This window comes from Enoplosus armatus, chromosome 16 (assembly GCF_043641665.1).
Source record: "Enoplosus armatus isolate fEnoArm2 chromosome 16, fEnoArm2.hap1, whole genome shotgun sequence".
Lineage (NCBI taxonomy): Eukaryota > Metazoa > Chordata > Actinopteri > Centrarchiformes > Enoplosidae > Enoplosus > Enoplosus armatus.
In genome coordinates this window covers 635,092-660,441 of record NC_092195.1, presented here as the reverse complement: position 1 = coordinate 660,441, position 25,350 = coordinate 635,092, and the positions used below count along the sequence as shown (strand labels likewise).

The 25,350-nt window shown below is 44.8% G+C and overlaps 1 protein-coding gene across 2 annotated transcripts in view; it reads right to left on the bottom strand.

Annotated features, from left to right (window-relative positions):
• gabbr1b (gamma-aminobutyric acid (GABA) B receptor, 1b) overlaps positions 1–25,350 on the bottom strand; it is a 102,262-nt gene that overhangs the window by 46,811 nt on the left and 30,101 nt on the right. For both annotated transcript variants that reach the window (XM_070921872.1, XM_070921874.1), the window contains 3 exons: positions 14,734–14,894; positions 2,746–2,880; positions 449–619 (listed from right to left, as the gene is read on the bottom strand). In XM_070921872.1, coding sequence (XP_070777973.1) covers positions 449–619; positions 2,746–2,880; positions 14,734–14,894 — 467 coding nt within the window. The remainder of the gene's footprint in view (positions 1–448; positions 620–2,745; positions 2,881–14,733; positions 14,895–25,350) is intronic.

The window sequence follows — 25,350 nt, the reverse complement described above, 5'->3', positions numbered from 1 at the left end:
CATGGCACGAACCCCACACCCCCAAAACCCAGGCCAGGTTTCATTTATCTGTGAACCTCTCTAATTGGCTTAAACACTCCCCCCCTTAAACCCCTTAACCCCCCCCCCCCCCCCCCACCCCGTTAGCGGGAACACGCTAACGACAAACGCACAACCGAATCCAGTCCTTACCACTTTTGTTCTTGTGCTTTTAATGCGCAACTAGGCCCACCACGCCTAGTAACGGTTGCTAAGCTATGATTGGACAACCGCGGTTCAGGGAAGGGGGTTTAGTGGAAGCTCAGTTCACAGATCAGTTCGAAATATAATCGTTGAGCTGGGAGGACATTTTGGATATTGGGTGGAAACAAAATCTACGAAAGTACCTTTCAATGACCCCGAGAGGTGTCTTGCATTTTAGTGCTCTTGTATGACTTTTCAACACCTAACAGCTAAACACACAACTCACAGATGTAAAGACTTCTGTTGTTTGCTGAATGGTGGCGATCTTGGTCCATTTCCACTTCTGGAAGAGCTGCACCCGAGTGGGGTTGTGCAGCGTGGCAGATGGATGAGTGCGGAAGAAGGTGGGGAAACGCTGGCGGTTGGACAGCGCCGGGGAGCTGGAGCCATACGACAACTGAGACACAGGGGAAGCAGACACAAGCATGTCAAAGCCAGCGTCATCCTGATGACTTAAACTGCTGCAAAGGCATGACTAAAAAAAAAATAAACGAAGAACACAAAACCACAAAAATAGGTAAAAAGCTAATGTAATGCTAATGCTAAGAAAGGTGTGGCTAACAAAGTCGTCACGTGTACAATGTCCACCCTGCGTACAAAGAATCATCACCAACTTTACAGCTCCACAAAGCTTTTTAACCCCTTTTAGCTCATTGTTTTTTGTTTTATTTGGTTCCAACATACAGATGGATATGAAAACACACAGCAGATACCTGACCTGGCCAGGGTCCATTTTGATACTTCAATATTGCATTTTTTTCTTGTGATAAAACGGGTCTTGTTTCCTCAAACAAAACAAACGCTGGTTCTGCTTTTTGCACACGGCTTCACAACTTGCTTCCAAGTTCAGATATTTGAAAGATTGCACTGTCTGACCTTTAACAGATTTTTTTGTTTTTGTGAGTTGTGCACGTATCTTGTTTTACATTTAATCTATTTTATCCCTCTCTTTCTCTTCTCTTCTTGATGTCAAAAAAAAAAAAAAGTACAACGTAGGTGTGAAGGCAACTTTTTAAAAGTCTTGAATTAGCCCGATTACATTGCAGGTTTTCACGGTGGATCAGTTAGTCCGGTCCATTTCAATCAAGTATTTACCCAAAACTGCTCTGATTTTCTAAGCCTACTTCCTGGAATAGCCCACTCTGAATGCTTTGGGGGACATAAAGTTCCATGCATGTGTTAGATTTATTTGAAACCAGGTGGAGAAAACACAACAATGGACACATGTAAGGGGAAGTGTGGTGCATGGATCCACTGCTCGCCAACGTATTCAAAACAACTACAACTTTTTATTTTTTTTGCCACGCTTTCCAATTCTGTTTCAACTAAACATCATCCAATGTGCTGACTTTACGGTGACATGAAAACGTCAACATTACTTACTGAAATTCAGTTCACTATTTACCGTGTTTAAGACATTTAAGTCCTGTTGAGACAGCCTGGAAGAATACATGAGAGTGGGGCCATAATAAAGATAGAAATTTTCCTGACTGTAGTTTTAGGCAAGACAAAGAAATATGGGTCAGTCGTGCTGTAGGAACTGGAGGAAAAGGCTCTTTCAAACATAAAAATGACATTAATGCTATATGTTTGCCGTAAGCTCGGTCATGACCTTGAGGCCGCCACACGGAAGATAATGAATGAATTGATCCGTCTGTCGGGATGCTACATCGTGGAAGTCTATGGTGGCAAAGGTAAAATGGCTAATGCCTTCCTAGTTGTTACGAAGCGAACAACAGATTTAGGCCTTTGCCGCGTTTTACGTACAGTGGAGCTAAAAAAAAAAAAAAAAAGGACTTGTCCTATGGGAAAGGATTCATCCCTGTGTGGGGTGTGTTTCTCATATAGGTGTCCACCTCTGCCTCTCAATCGGTCAAAATCCTTATCGTCGGCTAATGCTTAAACGATTAATTATTTACGTCCCTAGTTCAGTTTTATTCAGTTGCCTGGGCTTGATCCCATCCTTCCAAATGTGGACGGCCTTACCATTCAAAATGTCGTTTGCATCAGGCAAGAATGGACAGTAACAACAACAACAACAGTAATAATAATAATAATAATAATAATGATATTCATATAATAATTTCATTTCTGGCTGCCGGGCCAGTGGGGCTGCTGTAATGGATATTAGTATTATCGCAAACAATATGATATGGCACACTTCTAGTGGGGGGGAAACACTGACATTCAGCGTTAATCCCTAATGTAGAGAAGTAAAACCTACAGTCACGAATGACTGATATAATCTGACTGTGAAATCTCTCCCTCAGTTCACTAGCTCTTCGAGTGTAGATTTTTGGCTCCGTATCTTTTGTGTCAAGAATGTCTTCCTGTGGTGTTATTTTCTCATTTTGTTTCCACCTCTGGTGCAAAGTGCTCTCGGCTGTGTTTTCACACAGCAGTACCCAGAGATGACTTCCCTTGATTCGCTGTCTGTGTGTATGTTGCAGCAGACAGTCAGCTGAGCGAGATATGACAGCTTTGTGCTGAAGATCCCACAAATAGAAAGGTGAAGGTTCTTACCACTATGAGGTTCCACATACGAGCAGCCTCAGCCACCAGCGTGGACACAGAGCTGCAGCCTGGCATCAGCACGATCTTAATGGGCTCTGTGTACAGAAGGTCATACAGCAGCTTGGTGGCCTCCCCTGGATCACACTGTGGACACACAGACACAGGCAGCAGGAACGGTGTAAGACACACACTGTGGCCCAACATCCTTACATAGGTAATGCAGTTCATCATTTGACAGCATGGTATGTGGAATTTGCAAGGTGGCCGCAGGTGTCACAGTGTAAAGACATGTTAATGCCACCTGGAAGGGTTTTTAACTATAACCAAATTTAATATCAGAAATCACATTATTTACAGTCACTTGAAGCCAAAAGAAAGGTCTTAAATTATGACGGACTAAGAAAAAAAAGAAAAGGGAAACAAAGCCAAACAAGCTGTACGTCCATCCGTCTCGTGGTGACGGCGGTGCATGCAGATGTGGCGGCCAGTGGGTCCTTCAAACTTCAATACATTTTTTGTTTTAATTTGTTATTTGCTGGCCTTTAATACTGAAGCGCGTATTATCTAATAGACGGAAATACATCGGAAAGCAAAGCGCAGGGGATTGGATTAAGTGCAGCGGACCTTGAGACAGTCACTGCCCCCACCACATCCTCTGACCAAACAAGCGGTGCGTTTGCCCTAAGAAGATGAAGGGGGGGGGGGGGGGGGTCCTGTGGTGCAATTCACAAAAATTGCACCACAGGAACTGTATGAGGTCATCAGCAGTCACATGACAAAACTTTTACCTAAAATCCATCAGCATGTCCCCCACTAGGGGAAATAATACCCTGGACCTTGTTTATACGAACAATTCTGGCAGCTACAAAGCCCTCCCCCACCAATCAGACCGTATTTCTCTCCTGAAATAAAAAAAAAATACTGGGCGGTAGTTCACGCTACGTACAAATGGTAAGTGTTAAGGCTTCTAAATCATGTCACGTCAAACGTGGATTATGTTGAACGAGAAGCCATATGAATTGGATGTTGGAACTAGCTACTTAGCCTAGCAGCCTACTGTTACGCCACATGTTTCGTTGCTCTGACTGGTTGTAGCGTCCAGGGGCATTTCAGTCTGCGGCCGTTGATGACGCCCCTTGGAAATCGAAAATGAACGAAGCGGTCCAAGACTAATTTGCATTTGCAGGAGTGAATCCTAAAACCCGGAAGTGAGTCAGCATTTTTACACTTCCTGTTTCCTCGTCTTGAAGTCAGTGGGAAATAAGGTCTGTGGTTAAGACAAGCTTAAGAGGTTTCAATGTTTTGTTCTACGACAGAAAATACGCCAGTACACACCCCCACTCGTGAATTTTGAAGCTTTTGACGTGTCTTAAAAATGGCGGTTGCTAACAAGCGGCTAAATGAGACTACAGAGGCGTATTAGCGTCTTCATGCCAAACACGGAAAGTCATCTACTCACTAGTCTGCCTTTACAGCCTCGTCGTGTTTATACTCTATATCTATCTGTCTATATATCTATATCTATCTATAGTCTCTTAAAAGTGAAGCTTAGCGGTGGTGACGTTGAAGTGGTGTAGTTCCTTTATAGCCTAACGTTAGCTTTTTACTTCTATTTAGACTTTAGACTTACTATTTTCAAAAATCATAAAAGTGGCGTTCATTAGTGAAGATCATCTCGCCGAACAAAACCTTTAAACCTTTATTTGTTCAGTTTGTTGTCCTTGTTCTCAGCTGCCATGTCTATTTCTGTGTAAGCACACTGAGAGCAACAAAATGACAGTCGAATTCCTTCTGTGTGTACAATGGACCTGATTTGTGATTGTGATTCTGAAGGTCACGTCAACCCCTGTCCTGACAGGCTCATCTGGGGAGGCAGGAACAGCATTTATCTGCGCAAGGCGAGGGAAAACATTTACCCACCCGTCAAGCTCCATTATCTTGATTCACGCATTACAAATGGTGGCCCTCGCTTTTCATTTACAGCCTATAGTCAATGAAAAATCAATAAGCTATTTAAATGATAATGGCGAAGCAGTGGTGACCATTAATCATTTAACTGAGAGAAAGGGGGGGGGGGGGGTCATGCTTTGAAGACGGGTCGGGAATTTGACTGTTTTTTTTTTTGGCATCATGTAATTAACATTTATCATTATGTCATATTACTGCACACAGACCATTCAAAGATAAGAACCCCCCCCCCCCCCAGAAAACTCTTGACTTGATAAGAAAGCAATGATTAGGCAAATCTGTGTATGATCAGACAAGGTTAGAATTGCTCAACCTCACTCACATGGTGTTGCATCATTGCATCAGTCAGACACATGTCCTCCATCAGTTTGGCACAGCGGATCGCTTTAAGTACTACAACGCCCATGAGCCTTGGCAAGCCATTACTATAGAGAGGAGGAAGCCACCCGGACATGCGGACACATCATCTGCAGTCAATTCAAACCGCTTCACTGTTTCAGTTGTGAAGAGACACACAGGTGCCAAATGCCACCCAAAACTGACACGGATTCCAAAAGCGAATTCGTTCAAGTTGCAGATTTTCCAGTGAGTGTAACCTTTAGCTTCTACTTGTTGATGGCAAGTGATTGGATGCTTCTTAATGTCATTCACATTGGGGAGTTGTAGTTCATGTCTCCACTTGTCTTTTTTTTTTTTTATCCAGCCAGTCCATCCAACCGTCAGTCGCCTAACATTGCAGGAGCAAGCATGGTGGATTTTAGCATCTCTTTGCTAAAATAGATCCATTCATGAAACAGTTAAAACGTCAATAAAAAACGTCCTTCTGGCAATCATACTGCAAAGGAGTGACTTTGTGATTTACAAAGCCACATGGGCAAAACTCACATGTTCAATCTCCCCTCAGACTGGGCAGCGAGTGAGTTGAATGCTCAGTGGGTGGGGGAGGGAGCGGTAAAACCAGGTGGGTGCACTTCTAAAAAGGCATCCCCACTGGAGCTGCAGCAATAGGGAAATTGGTTCCGTACAAGAAAAAAAAAACCTATAATGCTGTGTGGGATTAGCCTGTGGTGGCAATGGCTGCTATTGGCCACCCCCTGGCTCTGCCCCTCTGCTTGACTATTTCTGCCCTTAATGACTAAAATCGGGATTACTAGCTGGGACTGCAGCTGGGCGGATGAGCCCAATCCAATCCACACACACAAAATATACACAAAGATCAGCACATGCATGGTCTGTCTTCAGGGCCTTCTGCCAGAAAGTCAGGTGACATAGTGTAAAAAGGACTTTCAACCTGTTTTGTTTTTGACTTCCTTCACTTATTATTTTCAGTTTTTCAGTTTGGTTAGGTTTAGTACTACTTACTACTTACTACTTGGTTGGGTTAAGGAAAAGATCGTGGTTTGGATTAAAATAGACCAGGGGTATTCAACTAAAGTTCGAAGAGGTCCAGTTAAAGAAAATGTCCTCAAGCGAAGGTCCGGAACATCATAATGTCTAACTTGTGTTGTGATTTAGTGTGATATAAATTGTAGTAGCCTAGTAGTTGTATCAATGTCTGCATGTGATCAACAACTGACTGTCAAATCAAATAAAGAAAGTACAATTCAAAAACATTTTGACCATATTTATTGTCACTTTACATTGAACTATACAGATATATAATACTGTAGATATGTATAATGTTCTTCTCTCATTAACTAAAAGAGGGGCTGCATTTAAAAATAAAATAGAGAAAATAAACAAAATAGCTTTAGAAAAATTGTGCATCTTAAAATAAAGTGCTTAATTTTAGAAAAACAAAATAAAGTGTAGCAGCAGCTTGAGTTTCCCTTTTTCTTTGTTAACTGTTTCACATCTTGACTTAACAGTCTCAACCAATTTCACAATAAATAATGTGTCTTCTCTCCCTCCCGCTCACTCGTCTTGTCATCTGTCACTCGCCTCTCACCTCTCTCGTCTGTCTGTATTCAGAGTGGCAATTTTCATCGCCTGGAATGCACAGATTTGATTGGCTGAGTAGCGTCATGTGGGCTGGCGTAACACGTGTGCAATTGGTCTGTGAGTTTCTTGAGCCGCTAAACCAGCGCCTAGACTAGAGACTAGAAAAGACTAGACTAGAAAAGCTGCGCCGGTTAAAATAGAAGCGCCCCGTCAAAATTTAAAATCCCTTAATAATTTATTGATTATAGGTCCGGGTCCGTATAGGACGGCGTCTGGGTCCGGACTCGAACCGCGGTCCGCCTGTTAGTGACCCATGAAATAGACCCTTTCAGAAAGCCCTGAAGGCTAACTTCTCCTACGTGCACTGAACCAAGGTTAAATTAAAAGGGCAATAAAGGAGCTGATAGCCAATTTAAAAATTCAAAAAGCCAATTTTTTTTTTTTTTTAAGATAAACTTTACCGTGACAAGTTTGTGCGCTAAAGTTGTGAGCAGCTGTCACTGTTTCCTGCGGCTGTTTCACACTAAAGGCCAACCACCACCTTTACATCAAAATGTATTTTGTTGGGAAAGACATGCAGGAAGTGTTGTGTTCGTATCAACAGTAACTCTATGTTTAGCTGACTGCGGCAAATAATTACAGTATTAAGTGTAAATACTGATTATAAGGCAATATCATGCGCAGGGTATTTCCATGGTGCTGCACTTGAACGAATGCAGCGGAGATGCTGCATATACATGGGACAGTGCCGACTTGTGATTTTAGTTTGTGAAACACTGATGTTAACAAGATAGACTCACTACGCTTCCAATTTCTGACTAGAACCATGGAAGTTGACATTGTCAGAAACGCCCACTCAGAAGCTCAAGCCTTCACACGCTGGGGACGTGACGAAGAAACAACACGAAAATCAAAACTATTCATGTCGGCAGCGATGCGAATATAGATCGATAGATAGGTAAATATATTTGCGGTGGCTAATCTGGAAATGTCGCGGAGCCAGAAGGACAACGAGCTCCTGCGGAGGTAAATCAAACTGCTGGAGCTGCAGCATGTGTTCATAGGTACGTCAGCCCATTGTGGTGAACTCAGCATTATGAATGAAGCTAACAGTGTCTTATTCAGGCTACTTTTTGCATCCTTTTTCCAGTGATGAGAAACACAAACAGTCAACAGGTCCCGTCATTGTCATTAGGAGTTGTGACGTGACGTCCGGCTCCGCACAACTCCGCGATTGGTTGATGCCTTTATTCGCGGTGCGAAAGCTGGGGAAAATGGCGCTGCCTTTTCGTCGCATAATATTCGTGCTCCGTGTGAAAGTGCTCGCGACAAAAACAACAGTTCGAAAAAAAAAACATATTGACATGCAAATTTATCGCATACACAAAATACTTTTATCCTTTTGAAAAATGGAAGCATGTGCGCAACGGTTGTAGCGTCATTACAGTTCACATTTCTTTGCACACAAAGCAAAGAGAATTCAACTTCCATTCCTTGGAATTACATGTGATAACATACAATCTACTGAGTTTTGATGAATGATTTTCTCTCATGTGACGAGCCCAGGTCACCTAACAGAGAGCAGACACAGCCGGGTACTATCCACTTTTTGAATTGCACAGGGCTTCCTTTTTTGAATGAACTCCAGAGTTTCAATCATAATTACAGTAACAAAGTTAAACAAACAAAAAAAAAGTAATTTCACAGGAAATGCTGCCTCGAATTAAAAAAAAAAAAAAAAATCCTTCAATTCAAAGTAATGAAGCCCTTAAAATAGGGGCTTTGAGGTTTGACGATTGAATGTATTCACACTCTGAATGCATTCAACAGTATTATATTAAATCAATTATGAAGAGAGTTTTTTAATCAAATAATGAACCATCTCCATCTGAATCTTCTCTTACTAAATGGGAAGAAAACACTGCTTTATGTAATGCCTCACTGAAGCTCTGTTGGGTGTGGGGGGGGGGTCATGATGAAGGTCAGAAACCGCTTCAGTTAAAAAAACCCACAAACATGAAAAAAAATTTGCTGCAGCATTTGCCAATATCAAGAAAGCTGACAAGACGTAAACATGGACCCAAAGCTGTTTCCGAGCAACCCGGCTCCTAAAACAGTCTACTTCCTGTCTATTAGGGGAGAATCCATTCCTGTGGAATAAGGAGGCCGACTGAGGCGTGCGCTGGATTTCCTCTCCCTCGCCTAATGACACTGAGTCAACGGGCTCGGTAACAAGCGGCTCGGAGAAAGCCGCCCTTCTCCAGCCCTGAATCAACTAGATTGGTATGTAAAACGGGCCGCTGTAATCCGGAGCCGCAGTCCTCACAGCTGACTCATCGATTAACCCCAGCACTCAGGGGAAATCACTGACACATTCAAATGAGATGCTGTAGCTACTATATCTGCCCACCCCACCACCCCCGTCCTCCTCCATCCTATTCCTCACCCTCATCCCACTCTGAACCTTTGGGACCTGCCTTCAACTTTCAGCACCACAGGGTGGACCCCCCGTACAAACATTTAATCATCTTTTTTTTCACCAGATCTTGAGGAAAAAGCTTGAGACATTTTCTGCTCTGTTCACCACCTGATGACGCAGGCTTTTTTTTTTTTCTCTTTCTTTTTTTTGGTTTTTTTTTTTGGCCTCGCGGGCATCGCAGTGCTGGACTGTGATCAGCGGGAGATCCATCAGAGCATGTTCACTGTGATGTGCAGCTGGCCTGGCAGAGCGGCAGAGTCGTGTAGAGGTCTGTGATCGATGAGGGGGCCCTGGCCAGCACTTCTTACATTTGGCTAACTGCACTCAATATGGCTTCCTCACACGGACAAGTAGAAATCATCCAGCCTTCCATCTGCCCCTGTTTGTGCAATGATAGGTGCATGATCTTGCCTTTTTCTCTGAGCCAAATCTGTGTTTGTTTGAACTGGAGTTGTCTTGGTTACTGTTGTCATGCCAACCTCTACACCCCCTTACCCCCCACCCCCAGCTCCGGGCTTTTGAAGTAGGGATCCGATGCAGAGCAGCTTGAACCTATCAGAGTAATGCTTTTAAAAAAAACACCAGCCTGTCACAGCGCACTTAACTGTTTATATACTGTGCGTGTGCGGGTATGTGTGTGTGTGTGTGTGTGTGTGTGTGTGTCGGTATGCAGTGTGTGGAGAAGCTCAGGTGAGGCAGAATGAGAGAACGACACAGTTTAAAATTATAATATGGCGGTGAAATACTTCAAAACGGAAAGTCTAATCCAACATTTTGAAAATTAAAAAAACAACAACGAATGACTCCAAAGATACAAACATCTCTGCACACAGTGACACTGAAGATGAGAGCTTCAATATATCTCCCTCTCACGGATGTTTAGAGATAGAAACCAGGGCGACAGAGCTTAAACAGATAAAAAAAAAAAAAATGGTGTTCTGTGAACAGTCCAAAGCTTTTAATGAAGCTCTATTTAACAAATTGCAGGTGAGGAGTAACAAACATGAGCACTGAGCAGTCAAACAGAATGATGCTGGGGGGGAAAAAAACCTCCCTGTAATCCCTGATATGTATTATTACTTCGAATCATTTTGGCGCTCTTGAGAGGAGCGCAACGTGTAATCATGTTGAGTCATGTCATACGCCGCACGAAAACATGTTTTGGACTTTGAAATATCTAAATCGCCGTTGCAAACGGTGCTAAAAAACACAGCTCATATCGGGATGTAAGCCTGTTGCAGCCCACACACTGTATGGATGTTCATCACGTCCCCGATTGGTCAGCTCCAGCTTGCGACAGCTGCTCCTCTTTGTCGACGCAGTTTTGTTTGTCATACATACATATGTTGACGTGACTCATGTGCTTTGAAAGCTCATGTTATCAAAGAGCATGTGCTCCTGTAAAAAAAAAAAAGGAGAATTGGCCTTTGACCTCTGAATCAGTGCCCACACCTCCAGTTTGTTCGGTGGTTCACATACTGTAGGTCTGGTGTTGTGCTCATCGATGGCTGTGCAGGTTGTTGTGAGTCGACTTAACATTTCTTGACGTTACAGCAACTGCTCCCAGCAGCTACCGCTACCTCAGGATCCATGATGAATGTTTCACTTGCTAATAATGTAGGGCAACCAAGAAAAAAAACAAAAAATCATGAACACGTCGGTCGCTCTAAATGAAGTGAAACAAAAGAGCAATTCAGTCTGATTATCAGGTAAGATACACCCACCTTTGTGACAGTGTTCGTAAAGGTGATGAAGTTCAAGAAGATCAAGCTCAAATTCAAGAACTTACCCACAACAATACAAAAGAAATTACAATATATATATCTATATATATATAAAAACATGAAAATTAGAAAAGAAATATACGTCATGTCTAGGTGTTCTTATATGTGTTTGCATGAGATGATGAGTATGGGGGGGGGGGGGGGGGGGGGGCTGTGAGATCAATGTTCACAAGCCTGATGGAAAGAAATAATGTTTTGGCTACGCGACTGTGGAGGCGCTTGTCTGACTGCCACAGCCGGAACAGTTCGTTGTTGGGGTGGTGAGGATCCTTCGTGATCCTACAGGCTCCGGTTCCGCAGATCCTGCAGGCAGGGGAGTGTAGTTCCACTCTGCAGAGCTCTTCCGTCCTGAGCGGAGCCGTTGCTGAGCCTAGCAGTGATGTTTCCTGTCAGGATGCTCTCTACCGCGCCGGAGTAGAAGGATTGAATCCTCAGGGAGACTCTGAATTTTCTCAGCTTCCTGAATTTTCTCAGCTTCTCAGCGCTGCCTTGCCTTTCTCACCAGATTATCTGTTTGCGATGTCCATGTCAGATCCTCTGTGGTGTGGACTCTCCTAAAGTCCACAATCAGCTCCTTGGCGACATTCATGAGTAGGCTGTTATCCTGGAACCAGAGTGGCAGGTCAGCCATTTCTTCCAGAGAGGCCTTCTCATCATTGTCAGAGATCAGGCTGACCACCACTGTGTCGTCAGCAAACTTAATGATGGAACTGGACCTGAACCCAGCCACACAATCATGTGTGTAGAGGGAATACAGTAGGGGACTGAGGACGCAGCCCTGGGGGGGATCCTGTGCTCAGGGTGAGGGAGTTGGAGCTGTGTCTACCCACCCTGACCACCTGGGGCCTGGTGGGCCAGGAAGTCCAAGATCCAGGCACACAGGGGATGGTCAGTCCCAGTTACTTACCGGCTTACTGGCAAGTCCGGTGGTGACTATGGTGTTGGAAGCTGAAGTGTAATCGACGATCAGCAGCCTCACATAGCAGCTTTCTTGCTGTCCCTGTACTTTCTCTTAGCGTCCCTCACCACAGAAGTCGCCATCGGTATGTGGACGCTTGCATGAATGGGTGAATGAGGCCTAATCTGTCCATTTACCATCCATTTACTCATCCATGTTGTATCGCAAGCATCGCGGATGGACCGTCAACCCGTGGTTTCTGATTAGGAAAGGACCTAACCCTTATCGAGGGGACGATGGTGTCAGCTCACGTTGCTACGAAGCCTGTAACACCATCCGTAAACTCAAATCAATTCAATTCTAGTTATATAGCGCCAAATCACAACACAAGTTGTCTCACGACACTTTACAAATATTATTACAGGGGCCCAACAGTTCCCACCATGAGCTAACAACTCACTGACGTCTCTGGAATTGGATCGGAACATGTCCAGTCCACGTCACTCAGGGCTTCCTGTAGAGTGGCCTCTGATTGGTTCAGACCACCGCTTTACATATCTCACCACTAAAACTTCCTGTGCAATTCTTTGTTTACACCCTGGCAGCAGGAAAATGGTTGCAATGGTTGCAGAATGTAAAGTACCCGCATAACGTTGTCCTCTAAACCACAAAGACGTCAAAAAATACAATCAGTGAAAAATCTGCGATGTGCATTTTGAACTGGGGCATGACCCGCTAACAAGACATACAAAAACAGAAATCAACTCTGAGCCATGTGGAAAGTTCAATTTCATTCTACCAGACCGCCACAGATCCTGGAAATCCAGGGATTACGTATTGTCCCTGGAAGCCATCCAGAAGTCATTGAACCATAGTCACCACAGAACCATACATAACTCTAAGTTGCAATTTGAAAAGAGGTCGACAGTAGTTGCATCACAGGTGTGCACAAACATGTTCAAACTGAGACAGACGGCCGGAAAAAAAGGATGGGGGGAGCATCTGGAGCAATCTGGATTTGGATTCATTTTTGAAACACGTTGAAGGTGGCATGTTCAAGCTAAAACAGGTCTTTGGTTAAATGTCAAAAAAAGTTGATGATGACTTCACGCATCTCATGGGACACTTTGACTTCTAAATCAATCTTTTAATATCAATATCAATATTTAAAAAAGAAGCCATCCTCTCTCTCTAACCTTATCTTCAGCCTCGTTTGTGCTTGCACGGAGGCGGTTATGCCTAACGGGCGATACGTTGCAGCATTCTCCGAAACGCCAGGGGGGTGTAAAAACGAGTGGAAGATGGTCATAAACAAACATGGCTGCACTCTGCTCTAGAGCTTGTTGTTGCTGAGGAAGAATGTATCTGTTTTTATCTAGTAAATGTGGTGGCAGTCTCTCTCCATGAGTCCAGAATCACATGGCGTCCATGTTGAAATGTCGCGCCACCTGGTTACAGAAACTCAGAGGTGCGCAACGACGAGCCACGACAGCTCGCATTGGCGCGATGACTTCATTTTGGGCGCACGGACCCTTCGCGCCAGAGGCACTACGGCGACCATAAATCCAGCTTTAATCCTCTGGCAGCCTAAAACAATAACACGAGATGCAGGAAAGCATACCCTGCTCTCTGGTGTCAGAGATCTGTGATTTGTAGGTCCAACAACTGTGTGAGGATATCACACCTCCCGGATTGGGGGGGGGGGGGGGGGGAATGTTGCCGGTGGACATAACCCAGGCAGCGATTAATGTTTCCGCCAAAATGTATTTGGCAAAGCAAAGTAAACAGCATGGGATATTTTTGAAGGAGACAGAGTTGCTGCTTGCATGTGTTTTGAAATGCAAAGCATGTCGAGTGTCATTTCGTAGGTATATTTTATAGTGTTTCTAACTGACATGCAGCAGATCTTTGGCAGCCTGGTTTTGCTTCTCAGAGACAAATGGGGCAACCCAGTGTCACATGACCAGGTGAAACAATGACTGCATATGCCGGTGGATAACGTGAAGCTGCCCAAACCTCACTTTTCGCTCATCCATCCTCCTGACCTTCATCAATATCAAACTACTTTCTCTTTCCGATTGTGTTTCCTCGGGCCACATCATGTCCTGGTGTATTTTCCTGCAACGGAACGTTCCCACAAGGTTTTTTTGGGGGTTCAGGTTGAGTGAAAAGTCAACAGAAATAGGCGAGCAGGGGGGGAAAAAAGTTTCTAGGGTGAGCACGCAGGGAGCCATTAGCAGAGTCTGTGGTGCTGTTTGAATGCGCGCAGTTCTGTATGGCTGCTGTTCTTGTTAGACACACACAGATGCAGTTGTTATGCCACTATACGGTAGGTAGACCATTTCTCTGGGGCTGCGACCCATTTTACGACCTGACTGCTGCATTCTAAAACATACAATGCACAGAGGACTGCCAGTTATCCTAATGACGGCCTAATGTGACGTGGGAAAAGTAATCACAAGGTGGAGGTATCAATAAAACAGCCACAGCGAAACAGTCTGCTATGTGGAATCCAAAGATATGGATCCGATCAGTACATTGGGAGTTGCAATCTATACTTTCACCTCATGGCAGACTCAATAATAATCTTAATTTTCACAAAGTTCTCAAGGTTAGTTTGTTTTGATTTCTGACTAATGGCTTTATCAGTGCTTAATAAATTGTAAATCATCTTTTTTTAGAGATCAGTTGTAAATCATTGATAGGAACAAATGCTGGGTTGCCAGGTTGTGGGAAAAAAAGGTGCTTTCAAAGTGCTTTCAATTTATCTGTCACGCATTACTTGATAGACTGCAGTCTCGCGTAACAACACCAACCAATTCTGATCCTGGTCAACATATGCAATGGGGTGAAAGATGAGAAAGAACTGGGTCCAAACTGGGAATGGAGTCAACTGCGCCGCGGCCCAGAGTTTGTCGGTCACTCACCATGCTGTCGTAGTGTATCAGCTCCAGCTCGTAGTCCGGCAGTATGTCAGCCCTCTTATTCACCAGGTCCAGAGCCATGCGAGCGGCGGGGAGGCAGGCTTGTCCACCGGGCCAGCCTCCACTCATGGGGAAGAGGGCTCCGATGTAGAGCTTCTTCTTGCCTAGAGCCGGGCGGGAGCAGGAGAGGAGGAGAGTGAGGGCAAGGGTCAGAAAGTGGCGGAGGACGGACCTGCGCGGGTGGCCTTGGCAGAGCCGAGCCATAGCTGAGAGGAGTGCTGGGGGGAGCGGGGAGGGGGGGCGCTCAGCAGAGCTCGGGGAAGGCGAGTTTGTTCCTCCAGTACTTTTTGAGTCCTGCAGGCCGTTCTGAGGGTGGGTCAGGAGCTTTGAATTCCCATGAGCAGTACAAGTTGATCTTTCCTCACAGATGAGTTAGAGGGGGGGGGGGGCACAGCTGGAATACTAACTGGCAGGAAGGGCAGAATTTTTCATTTGCTTTTTGTTGCAAAAAAAAAAAAAAACTGCTGCGAACTCTGGCTCTTCTCCAACTAAGCACGAGCGCTAAATAAATACGTATTCTTGTCCAGAACTTCATAAACCTCTCGGCGCCTTCGGAACTTGAACGACGCGCGCGTGGGGCAAAGCGGATTGCGCGCAACTCACCGAATCCAACCAACGCAGCGGCGGAGGAAGAAGTTGAGCGACGAACGGAGATCCCCCCCCCCCCAAGCCCCCCTTTCGTTTCGCATTAGGAGCGGGCTGAAGTTGCGCTGTTTTCGAGCTGGACTTGGACGTCCGTCGGGGTTCGCGACTGAATCGGGCTTGAAGCCATCCCGCGCTGTCCGAGGTGCTGGAACGAACCCCCGCGGAGCGGAGGGAGCCCGTTTCGCGGAGATAATACAGACGGCAGAGCGAATGACACCGCCTGCCGTTTAACTCCCTATGAAATATGAACACACACACACAAAAAATAAATCCACACTGAGCTTTAATTGTGTCCGGATCCTTCTCCTCTCGTCGTTTGTTTGCCCTTCCTTCCTCATCTATCCGCCTACACGCAACGCGCGGACACGTCGTCTCGGGAAACACACCGCGATACCCGAGCAAATGTCTCTTGTTTTGCTTTTTTTTTGCTTTTTTCTTCCCCCAATCCAATCCCAAGGAGTCAGGCTGGCGGGGGGGGGGGGGGCGGTACAATTTGGAAGCAAGGTCGATAAAAGTCGCCACGCACGGTGCTCTGTTGCTGGAATGCGGTCAGCCCCCCCCCTCAGGAGGAGGAGGAGGAGGAGGAGGACGGGGAAAAAAATGACGGGAGCAGTGTTCAGCAAGCGGGTCGGGTGCGTTTAGACTGTGGCTGACTGCAGCAGCGTGTGAGAGAGCAAAAAAAAAAAAAAGGTGGTGGGGGGGGGGGATCAGTGTCCCCGTCTCACAAACCACTTTGAATTTGCAATTCCCTCAACACAGGCCCCGCTCATTTATCTTTCCTCCTCCCGCCCGCTCCACTCCGACAACAAGCCTTCCTCTCCCCTGCCCCCCCTCCCTTTGGCTTTACGTCCTCCACCACTGACAAATGTTAATTACCCGTCTAAGTAACTTCACCTTGTGGACTTTTTTTTGGGGGGGGGGGGGCGGTTCAGCCGGTCCACACAGCAGGTCCCCTTCCCGAGACTTTGCCAGTTCTTGCATTAGCTACTCAGTTGTCCTTCCACGTTCAAAATTCATAATTCATTACAATTCTTCTGTACCAATTGTAAAATGTATGTCTTTATTTTTTGCCATTGTGGAAAAGCCTAATTAAGACCATTATGGGATGCTAAAAGTCGCCAACTGAAACCCACTCATGCATTTTAATTCAATTCAATACAAGGGACCAGGGCAAGATTAACGCACTACAGGGCCCCAAGACAAAAAAAATTGAGCCCCCCCCCATTGATTCTCCCATTCCTCCCACTCTCTTTGACTTCGTTTTTTGTACAATGGGAGGAAGTGGAGACGCGGCATCCATCTTTACATACAGTCTATGGGTATGACCAAAGCTTTCTGGTAGCTGATGTTAGCTAATGTTAGCAAACTTTGGATGGAATATTGCTGTGTAACTGACCTGATCAAGTCAGTTTGCTGACTTTATCACTCCGCCAATGTGCTGCTATGTTTAGCATATACAATGCCATGATGGTCCCTTATGGCCACAGTGGCTGCTGTTCAGTAAAAGCTACTTGTTTTACCCATCAGCTACAGTGCACTCTGCACACGCACGGACGTTTCATTACATATTTATCCAGAAACCAGCCATGCCACAGATTTAAGTTAGGAATGTGCACCATTTGCATACAGACATACACTATGCATGTATGTATTCATTTGTATGTAGACATTATGTCAACTGAAGTAATAAAGGTTTATCAAAACTAGATTCGACCCAAACACCACACGCCTCCTCTGGTTGTCAAATGTACGCTGATGACATAGTCCTTTATGTGTATAGCAGCAGAGACATTAACAGTCATAAGTCGTGTGTTTGATCCATTCCAACATGGACTTTGTCGCTCTTTACGCCTTGTCACCTGACTTCCTAGAGCCTATCCGCGGCCGACACTAAACCCCTTCAGGCCCAAAAATAGACAACCTAGTTTCACAGGCGTCCATGTTGAAATGTCGCGTTACACCTAGTTGTCGCCTAGTTACAAAATTTCTGAGGTGCACAACAACGCGCCGCGACAACTTGCGGAGCCTTTTTGGCGATGACTGCCATTTTGGACGTACGGACCCTCGCGCCAGAGACACCACGGTGACCATAAATCCAGCTTCATGCAAACCGCGCATGGACACACACACAGATTCAGGGACGAATAGTTCTTTTTGAGCATTAACTGGAGTCACAAGCGGGATTGAATCTAAAATCCTGCTTCTATCATCACTATACCACACCCTCTGTCCTTAGACCCTCGATTCAAAGGAGGAAAAACTCCCCCCCAAAACACCTTTAATGGCAAAATGGAAGAGAGGAGGGATCCCTCTCCCAGGAAGGGACAGACAGGAAATAGATGTCCCGTGTACAGAATACAGAATAGAATGGTAAAATTACAGTATGGACAATTGTGATGACAAAATTATAGGTAGATTGTAAACATATAGATAAATTGTAAACATATACGGATTGTATACTGATTGCATTCTGGCTGGGGACCTTTGCTGCATGTCATACTCCTCCTCTCCTCATGTTTCTTGTCTCTCTACTCTGTCGGCTTTCAAATGAAGGAAACGAACACTAAAAAAAGTTCTATATTATTTCTAAGATTTCTAAAAACATGTTTCTGTTTTATATGCTTTGGTAACTCAAATGAGTTTTAAACATAGTAAATTACAAACCATACACTGTGTATGTGTTAATATTATGACATATGCTAGTATCCTATTAGCAAAACATATGTATGAATCAAATGAAAAGGTGATTAAACAGTTAGTAGGTAACAGTCACAGGCGATGTTTCCATTCATGCGTTGTTATGGCATGAGTCTCTATGCTCCATTCGGCTCCTTCACCGTTGTCTTCTTCGTGAACCAATACAATCTTTTCATTTAGCAAAGCGCATTTCAGAGATTGGGACTGAGCCATAATGAATCATGCTCTGCCTCTCCCCCACATACTCCTACATTTACACGTTTCTGCATTACTGTCTCTTCCTGAGTGGTGATGCTTCCCATTTTGTCCGTGTGTGTGTGTGTGTGTGTGTGTGTGTGTGTGTGTGTGTACTGAGTGTATCTTTAATAATGCATTAGCATAGTGATGGCCTGACACCAATCCTTCTCCCTTCATTCTCATTTTTTGCTTTGTTCTCTCTTCTCATTTCCAGCCGCCGCCGAGCCTCTGCTTGCTCTTTCCTTATATCTGCTTGCAGAAAGCGCGATGTCTATCTCCCTCGCCTCCGTTTTCCAGGCACAGCTCTCCACCTGACCGGCTCTCGTTTTCTCGGGTGGGTTGATATGTATCTCTCTGTGTGCCGCCTCCTATCTGTTTCGCCGTCTCTCCGGGATTATCCCTTGCTGCTGGAGAAGAGAGGCGCATGTACCTGTGCCTCCCACACCCCTCCAGCAAAATGACAGCGTCGACAAACTGCTGTCATTTGCTGTGACTTGAGACAGCAGACAGCTCTGCACACACTTGTTTCACATGAAACTGGGAAGAAGATGCAGTGCTATTATGCCTCCTGAGCAAGTGCCTGCCCCCCCCCCCCCCCCCCCCCCCCCCCCCCCCCCCCAATAAATTTGAATGACACTTTGAGTAGAGCTGATAAGTGATTCCCTAGCTTTATAAATAATAGGCTAATTTTGTAAAATGGAACACTCGTGATGAAGTGGGTAAAAGCAGAGCTGCTGGTGTTCAGTGAATACAATTAAAGAGCTTAGGATAGCTCACTCTTCTAATCCTTTTCCACTTTCTTCTTCAGTGATGCCAGAGTCAAGGTCATTTACATGCTACGAACCGTACGAGGCACGATTTACTAAAGACGGGAGCGTGTTTATACACAGTTTCGAATCAACCTGGGCAAAACTGAGCTGTGGGCCACTATTTAGCCCCGCCACACACATTTTGCCCAGAGTACCTGAAACTAACCAGGATTTCTTTGCTGGAATGCTACCTAGGCCCGGGTTTACTGTATGTCAGTTAGATTGAGATCATTTGATTAAATGTAGCCGACATTTGTTTAAGGCTATGTGCCTTGAAGCATACTATCAACTGAAGGTTTGAGGTTTTAAAACTAGATTTAGACTTTATAAGACAGGGTCTCAGCAAAATGGTTTCGCAAGAAACGTAATGCTGCCCAATTTATTTACATTTAGGGCCAATTCAAGAAGCACTGTGTCCTTAATGCAGCAAAGCGGAAAGTGAGGGTTTGGGGGTTGGGGTGGTGGAGGACTAATGTATCCAACCACGTGGGAGAATGTGCGTATTTGTCGAGACCTTGTCTTATCATGGGACCTAACAGTTAATGTGTAACCACAATCTTTTCCTAACCTTGTGACCAACTGGTTTAGTTGCAGAAAGCTTTACCAGACCTTAACTATCAATTGTTTTCCAGAAAATAACCAAATAAAATAACCAGACGGTATCAGTGGGCGGGTCCTCAAACTATGTGCTGACTAACTAGCACCGGTGTTCACAACAATATTAAACCTGTTCCTGGCTCAGTGTGTCATACCCGCATGCTTCAAGAAGTCCACCATCACTCCTGTGCCCAAGAAAACAAGACCTGAATGACTCTGTTGAGATGAAATGCTTTGAACGGCCAGTCAAGGATTACATCTGCTTCTCACTACCCAGCCCACTGGACCCACTACAGTTTGCCTACCGTCCCAACCGATCAACAGGGGACACCATAGCGCACATCCTCCTTACCGCCCTTTCTCACCTGGACAAGATAGGAAGCCATGAGACATGGCCGTTTAACGCCATAGTTCCCCCCAGACTCGTCACAAAGCTCAAGGACCTGGGATTGAACACCTCACTTGGGCATTTAGATCCTTGATTTCCTGACTGTCAGACCCCAGGTGGTGAGGATGGAGAGGCACACCTCTTCCACCCATATCAGTTAACACCATATAAGTTGCCATTGTTTGTAATCCAGCGTTTAGCACAATTGTCCAATATCAAAGTTTGTCTGATGATAGGGTCGTTTAATTAACATGACGAGGAAAGATTTTTCAAGAACAGATCTGCAAAAGCTCACAGCACTTGGTTACGTTTAGAGAAAAATCATCAGCCGAGCCTAATCTTTTTTTTTTTTAGAAGACTAAACCTAACCACGCACAGGACACAAGATGCAGGACGGGGACCCCGGTCTCCACAGTGTCTTAAGTCCTGAGCTTTGTATGCACTTCATTCCCCAGTTATACCAACCTTCCTGCAGTTTCTGTGCGGTTCAAGAACATAGCACCTCCTTGTGTGAAATATGTTTCCCTGCAAATGCATAAACAAAACCGTTGGGCGGCGTATAAATGTAATTTCTATAGGAGAAAGGTTTGCATGATTGGGCAAAATTGCAGGAGCCACCTTAGGGCCCTTCACATCCCTTCCTTTTTTTTAACCAAATTTGTAATTAATCAAATTACAGCAAAGTTATTGCCCCACAGACAAAATCCAGGTCTGGGGCCCTGGAACAGTTTTAGCTTTCATACCTCCTGATTAGTGTAGAACTAGTGATCACTTGCATGAGGCTTGCTGCTGCCTGCATTTCTGAACAATGTTAAGGTTAAAAAAAAAAGAAAGAAAAGAAACTGTCAGGCCCTATTTTGTTAAGTAGAACACGGGATCAAACAGAGATGCTGTGACGGTTCATCTTCTTTCTCTCGGTTATTCCTTTTTTTGCTTTGCTTCTCCCTCTGTCTCCTCCTCGCTGTCTCTGTTTCTCCCTTCTCCCCTCTCTAGCCAAGTTTTACATTTCTATATTTGCCCAAGCACTAAAGCCCTGCGGGGTAGCTTCCAAACAATATCACATGCGACATGTTACCATTACTTACGCTGCTGCTGTGCTCCAGATTCTTTTCAGTGCAGCTGCATGAAGCTACATTCTAATATATGTACTGTAACATTCACAGCATGTAGTGATGATGATAATAAAGTCCAGCTCAAATCTGGGACAGGCCAGCTGAACATGAGTCAAGACCAGGTCCAAATAGACAATGTTCTTGTCTTTCTAAATCTCAATCTGACAACAAAGGAGTTTCTTCAACAGAGATCTGTCTGTTCTACTGTACATGCACTGGATGAAGTCCCATGAAATCAAGAGCTAAGGGAAATGTTTTAAATATGCAATATATATGAATAATACAGATATAGATCTGTAAACTGTAAAGATCACCTTTTAAGGCAAAAAGGCCAAGAAGACCTAAACTTCTTATAATAAATGGTAAGTTTGAACATCTACTGGTCCATGACAGCTGAGCAAACTTTATCTGCTGATGAAGACCATGGCTGTACTCGAAAACGGCCTACTATACTAGCAGTACGTACTGATTTGGCCAACATGTAGCCTGTAGCATGCAGTGCGCAAACAAAAGCAAAACATGCAGTGGGCCAAAAACAACCGAATGTCGTACTGATTCGGAAATAAATCTCCAGTCTGCATCGGACCGGTCTACCTCGCATTATATCACCTCAGCGGTCCACCCAAAAATCTGTTTCTGAACAAAATCTGAGGCGAGAAATAACCGTCCCAGTTGCTGAACCTTCACTCATATTAGATCTCCAAGGCACCATTTACACCCTATATTTATGTAGCAACACAAAATCATTGAGGTCGCATATTGTTTTTGTAACAGTCATATTGAATTGAATTGTTTTGGAAGACATTTATTTTTAAGTTATATGTTGTAAATTAGTTTCATTTAAAGCAGTCACGCCTGTTATGTAGTCTTCATACAGGTCATTGGAAGTCACTGACAAAAAATGTCATCCTGCCCATAGGGACTGCATATAAGGCTCATAAGGGTCACTTTGGAGGTCAATAACAAACAACTTATTTTGTCGTTTATGAGGACTTGCTGGTAAGGTATGTAAGATTTGCCCATTTGACCAAAGGCAGTATCGCCACCTACAACTTACATGTCACTATCAGGAAAATACTCAGTGTTTGTCAAGCCTCCTGCACCTATCAATCCGTCAATGACACTGATTCATTTCTACCCCAATTTAACAGTTTAGCTGATTTGATTTAGGTTAATGTGGTGAAATTGCAATGGAAACGACTCTCTTTGTTTGAATTTCATGCACAGAGGAACAATCTCTCCCAGCTGTCTGTCAAAATTGAGTCCCGCCAGGGTTGGCTGCATGAAACCACATTGGCATGCAGCTTTCAGCAGAGCTCCAGAGACGAATGTCAGCCATGGCGATGACAGCACAAAAACCAAAATAAATGTTGCTGGGAGAACAGTGCTTATAGCCAGAGCATGGTGGTACAGCATACCGATCAGCAGAAGGGTTTTCACTGGTCAGTAGCTGGATTACCACTAATCAGTGGCTGGCTTTTACTGGTCAGTGGCTGGGTTTTCACTGGTCTGTAGCTGGGTTTTCACTGGTCAGTAGCTGGGTTTTCACTTGTTTGTAGCTGGGTTTTCACTGGTCAGTAGCTGGGTTTTCACTGGTCAGTAGTTGAGTTCTCACTGGTCAGCAGCTGGATTTTCATTAGTCAGTTGCTGAGTTTTCACTAATCAGTGGCTGGCTTTTACTGGTCAGTAGATGGGCTCTCACTGGTCAGTAGTTGTGCTTTCACTGGTCAGTAGTTGCGCTTTCACTGGTCAGTAGTTGAGTTTTCACTGGTCAGTAGCTGGGTTTTCACTGGTCAGTAGCTGGGTTTTCACTGGTCAGTAAGTGAGTTTTCACTGGTCAGTAGTTGAGTTTTCACTGGTCAGTAAGTGAGTTTTCACTGGTCAGTAGCTGGGTTTTCACTGGTCAGTAAGTGAGTTTTCACTGGTCAGTAGCCGGGTTTTCACTAGTCAGTCAGTGAGAGACTTCACTGGTCAGTAGCTGAGTTTTCACTGGTCAGTAGCTGAGTTTGTCAGTGGCTGGGTGTCCCTTCCCTTTCTGTCAGCACCGACTAACTTGTCTTCTACTGCACCTCAGGGAGGGTTGTTACCCTAATGTGGTGGTTTGTAACAAGTGGGGGCTCATCCCGGGAAAAAAGGTTTGTAAGTAGTGAATTAGCTTTAGTATAATTTTTCCCTTTTGGTATCTAGGCCCGGACTAGGTAGATGTGTTGCTACCTCCTGTGGCAGACACAGTGGCCACTGATTTGGTTTGTCAGTGTTTCGGAGAGTTTTTGTCATAGCTGTCAGTATGGCTATTTTGTAGTTATTCACCAACCATTTTGAGAGGGGAAATGTCAGGTGTTCTGTTTGTGCACTGAGCAGCATTTGGTCACCTTTGTTTTTGACAGTTGTGCACTTGATTGGGACTGTGTGGCAGGCCCTACCTGGAGTATTTTGGTGTCAGTTTTGGCAGGACTACCTTATCCCCTGTTAGGCTTGACAGCAGGTCCCCCTATGATCTAAGCAGCAACATGGGTAGAGCTCTTAGCTTGGGAGCACTTCTGTGGTACGTGGTTGTTTAACTAAAATCAACGATCAGCTCCTTGGTTTTGTTAAACATTGAGCAGCAGGCTGTTCTCTGTGCACCACCTCTACAAGACCGTCGACTTCCCCCTGATTTGAATTCTCATCGTTGTTTGTAATCCAGCTGATGATGGTGGTGTCGTCCTCAAACTTCACAGAGTTCTCTCCATGTCGGGGATTGCAGTCGTGGGTGTACAGTGTGAACAGGAGGGGCCTGAGCACACAGCCCTGGGGGGCTCCAGTGTTGAGCACTAGAGTGGAGGAGGTGTGACTACCAATCCGAACTGTCTGTCTGTTTGTGAGGAAGTCCACTATCCAGTTGCGGAGTTGCAGTTTGCCAATCAGTTTCATGGGGGAGACTGTGTTGAATACTGAGCTGAAATCAACAAACGGCGTCCTGAGGTAGGTAGGTGTTGTTATATAAGAGTGGAGGGCAGTGGAGATGGTGTCTCTGTGGATGGTTCTGAATGCAAACAGGTGAGGGTCCAAGCTGGCTGGGATGTTGTCTTTCAGTAACAAGTGACAGTAGCTAACTAGGTCATGATAGGTAAGGTCATAACAAGTTCTGTACAATACTTCTTACGTATTTACGTTTTCCCATTGTTTTTCCCAAGTTTTTGGAAGCCTGGGGGTTTGTTTTGACGTCGCTATACATAGCGTTCAAGACAAAATCAGTGAATCTGAGTTGATCTGAAATGAGTTGTTAATGTTAGCGTCGCAAGCATTGTGTATTTGTTTTCTGAATTTAACATGCATACTCTTGTACACATGGTTTGAGATGATAATATGCAGTAAGTGTTGCAGTAGCCATGACCAGGCATTCATCTTCTTTCCGCCGCCCAGAGCTGCTGAGTCTATTGCTGAGCTCCTCAAAGTGGGACATGCTGTATGAAACCAATGCCGCCGACACAGCCATTAAACTAAACTACTGTTGTTACCGGGGGGAGGTGAATTAAGGTGAGACCTTAATTACAGGATTGTGTTGGCTTCACACAGCGACTTCCTGAAGACAGGAAGTGCTTTTTATCCTCCCAATGGACCCTCACGCCGCACATATGCCGGCTGTGGCTGACATCTGTTAATGACAATAATGAAAGTGGCTGGGCTTGTTACAGATGGGGGGTTTTAAACAGAGGCATTTAGAAAGTGGTGCGGGTGAATGGAAGGAGGAGGGATCTTTAAGTGCTTGCTTGTGCAACGGTCCTGATAGGACTCCAGGAGCTGCAGGCTACATCTGATATTCATGCGCTTTCTGTCCCTGGCTCAGCAGTAAGCCTTCAGGGTTGTTCTAAAATAAAGCACAGGCTCAAAGTGAGATGAGAGCGAAACATCCAGAGCCCGGAGTTTCAACCCCAGTCGGATAACACATCTTACTTTATTACAAATTTCGGTTAATGTACTGCACTCAGCGGGAGAGTCCAACCTGTGGTGCACGTGGAGAGGAAAAAAGGTCCAATTCTGTGGCTGGTTCAGAGAAAGACAAAGAGTAACAGTGTTGTGATAAAAAAGTTGA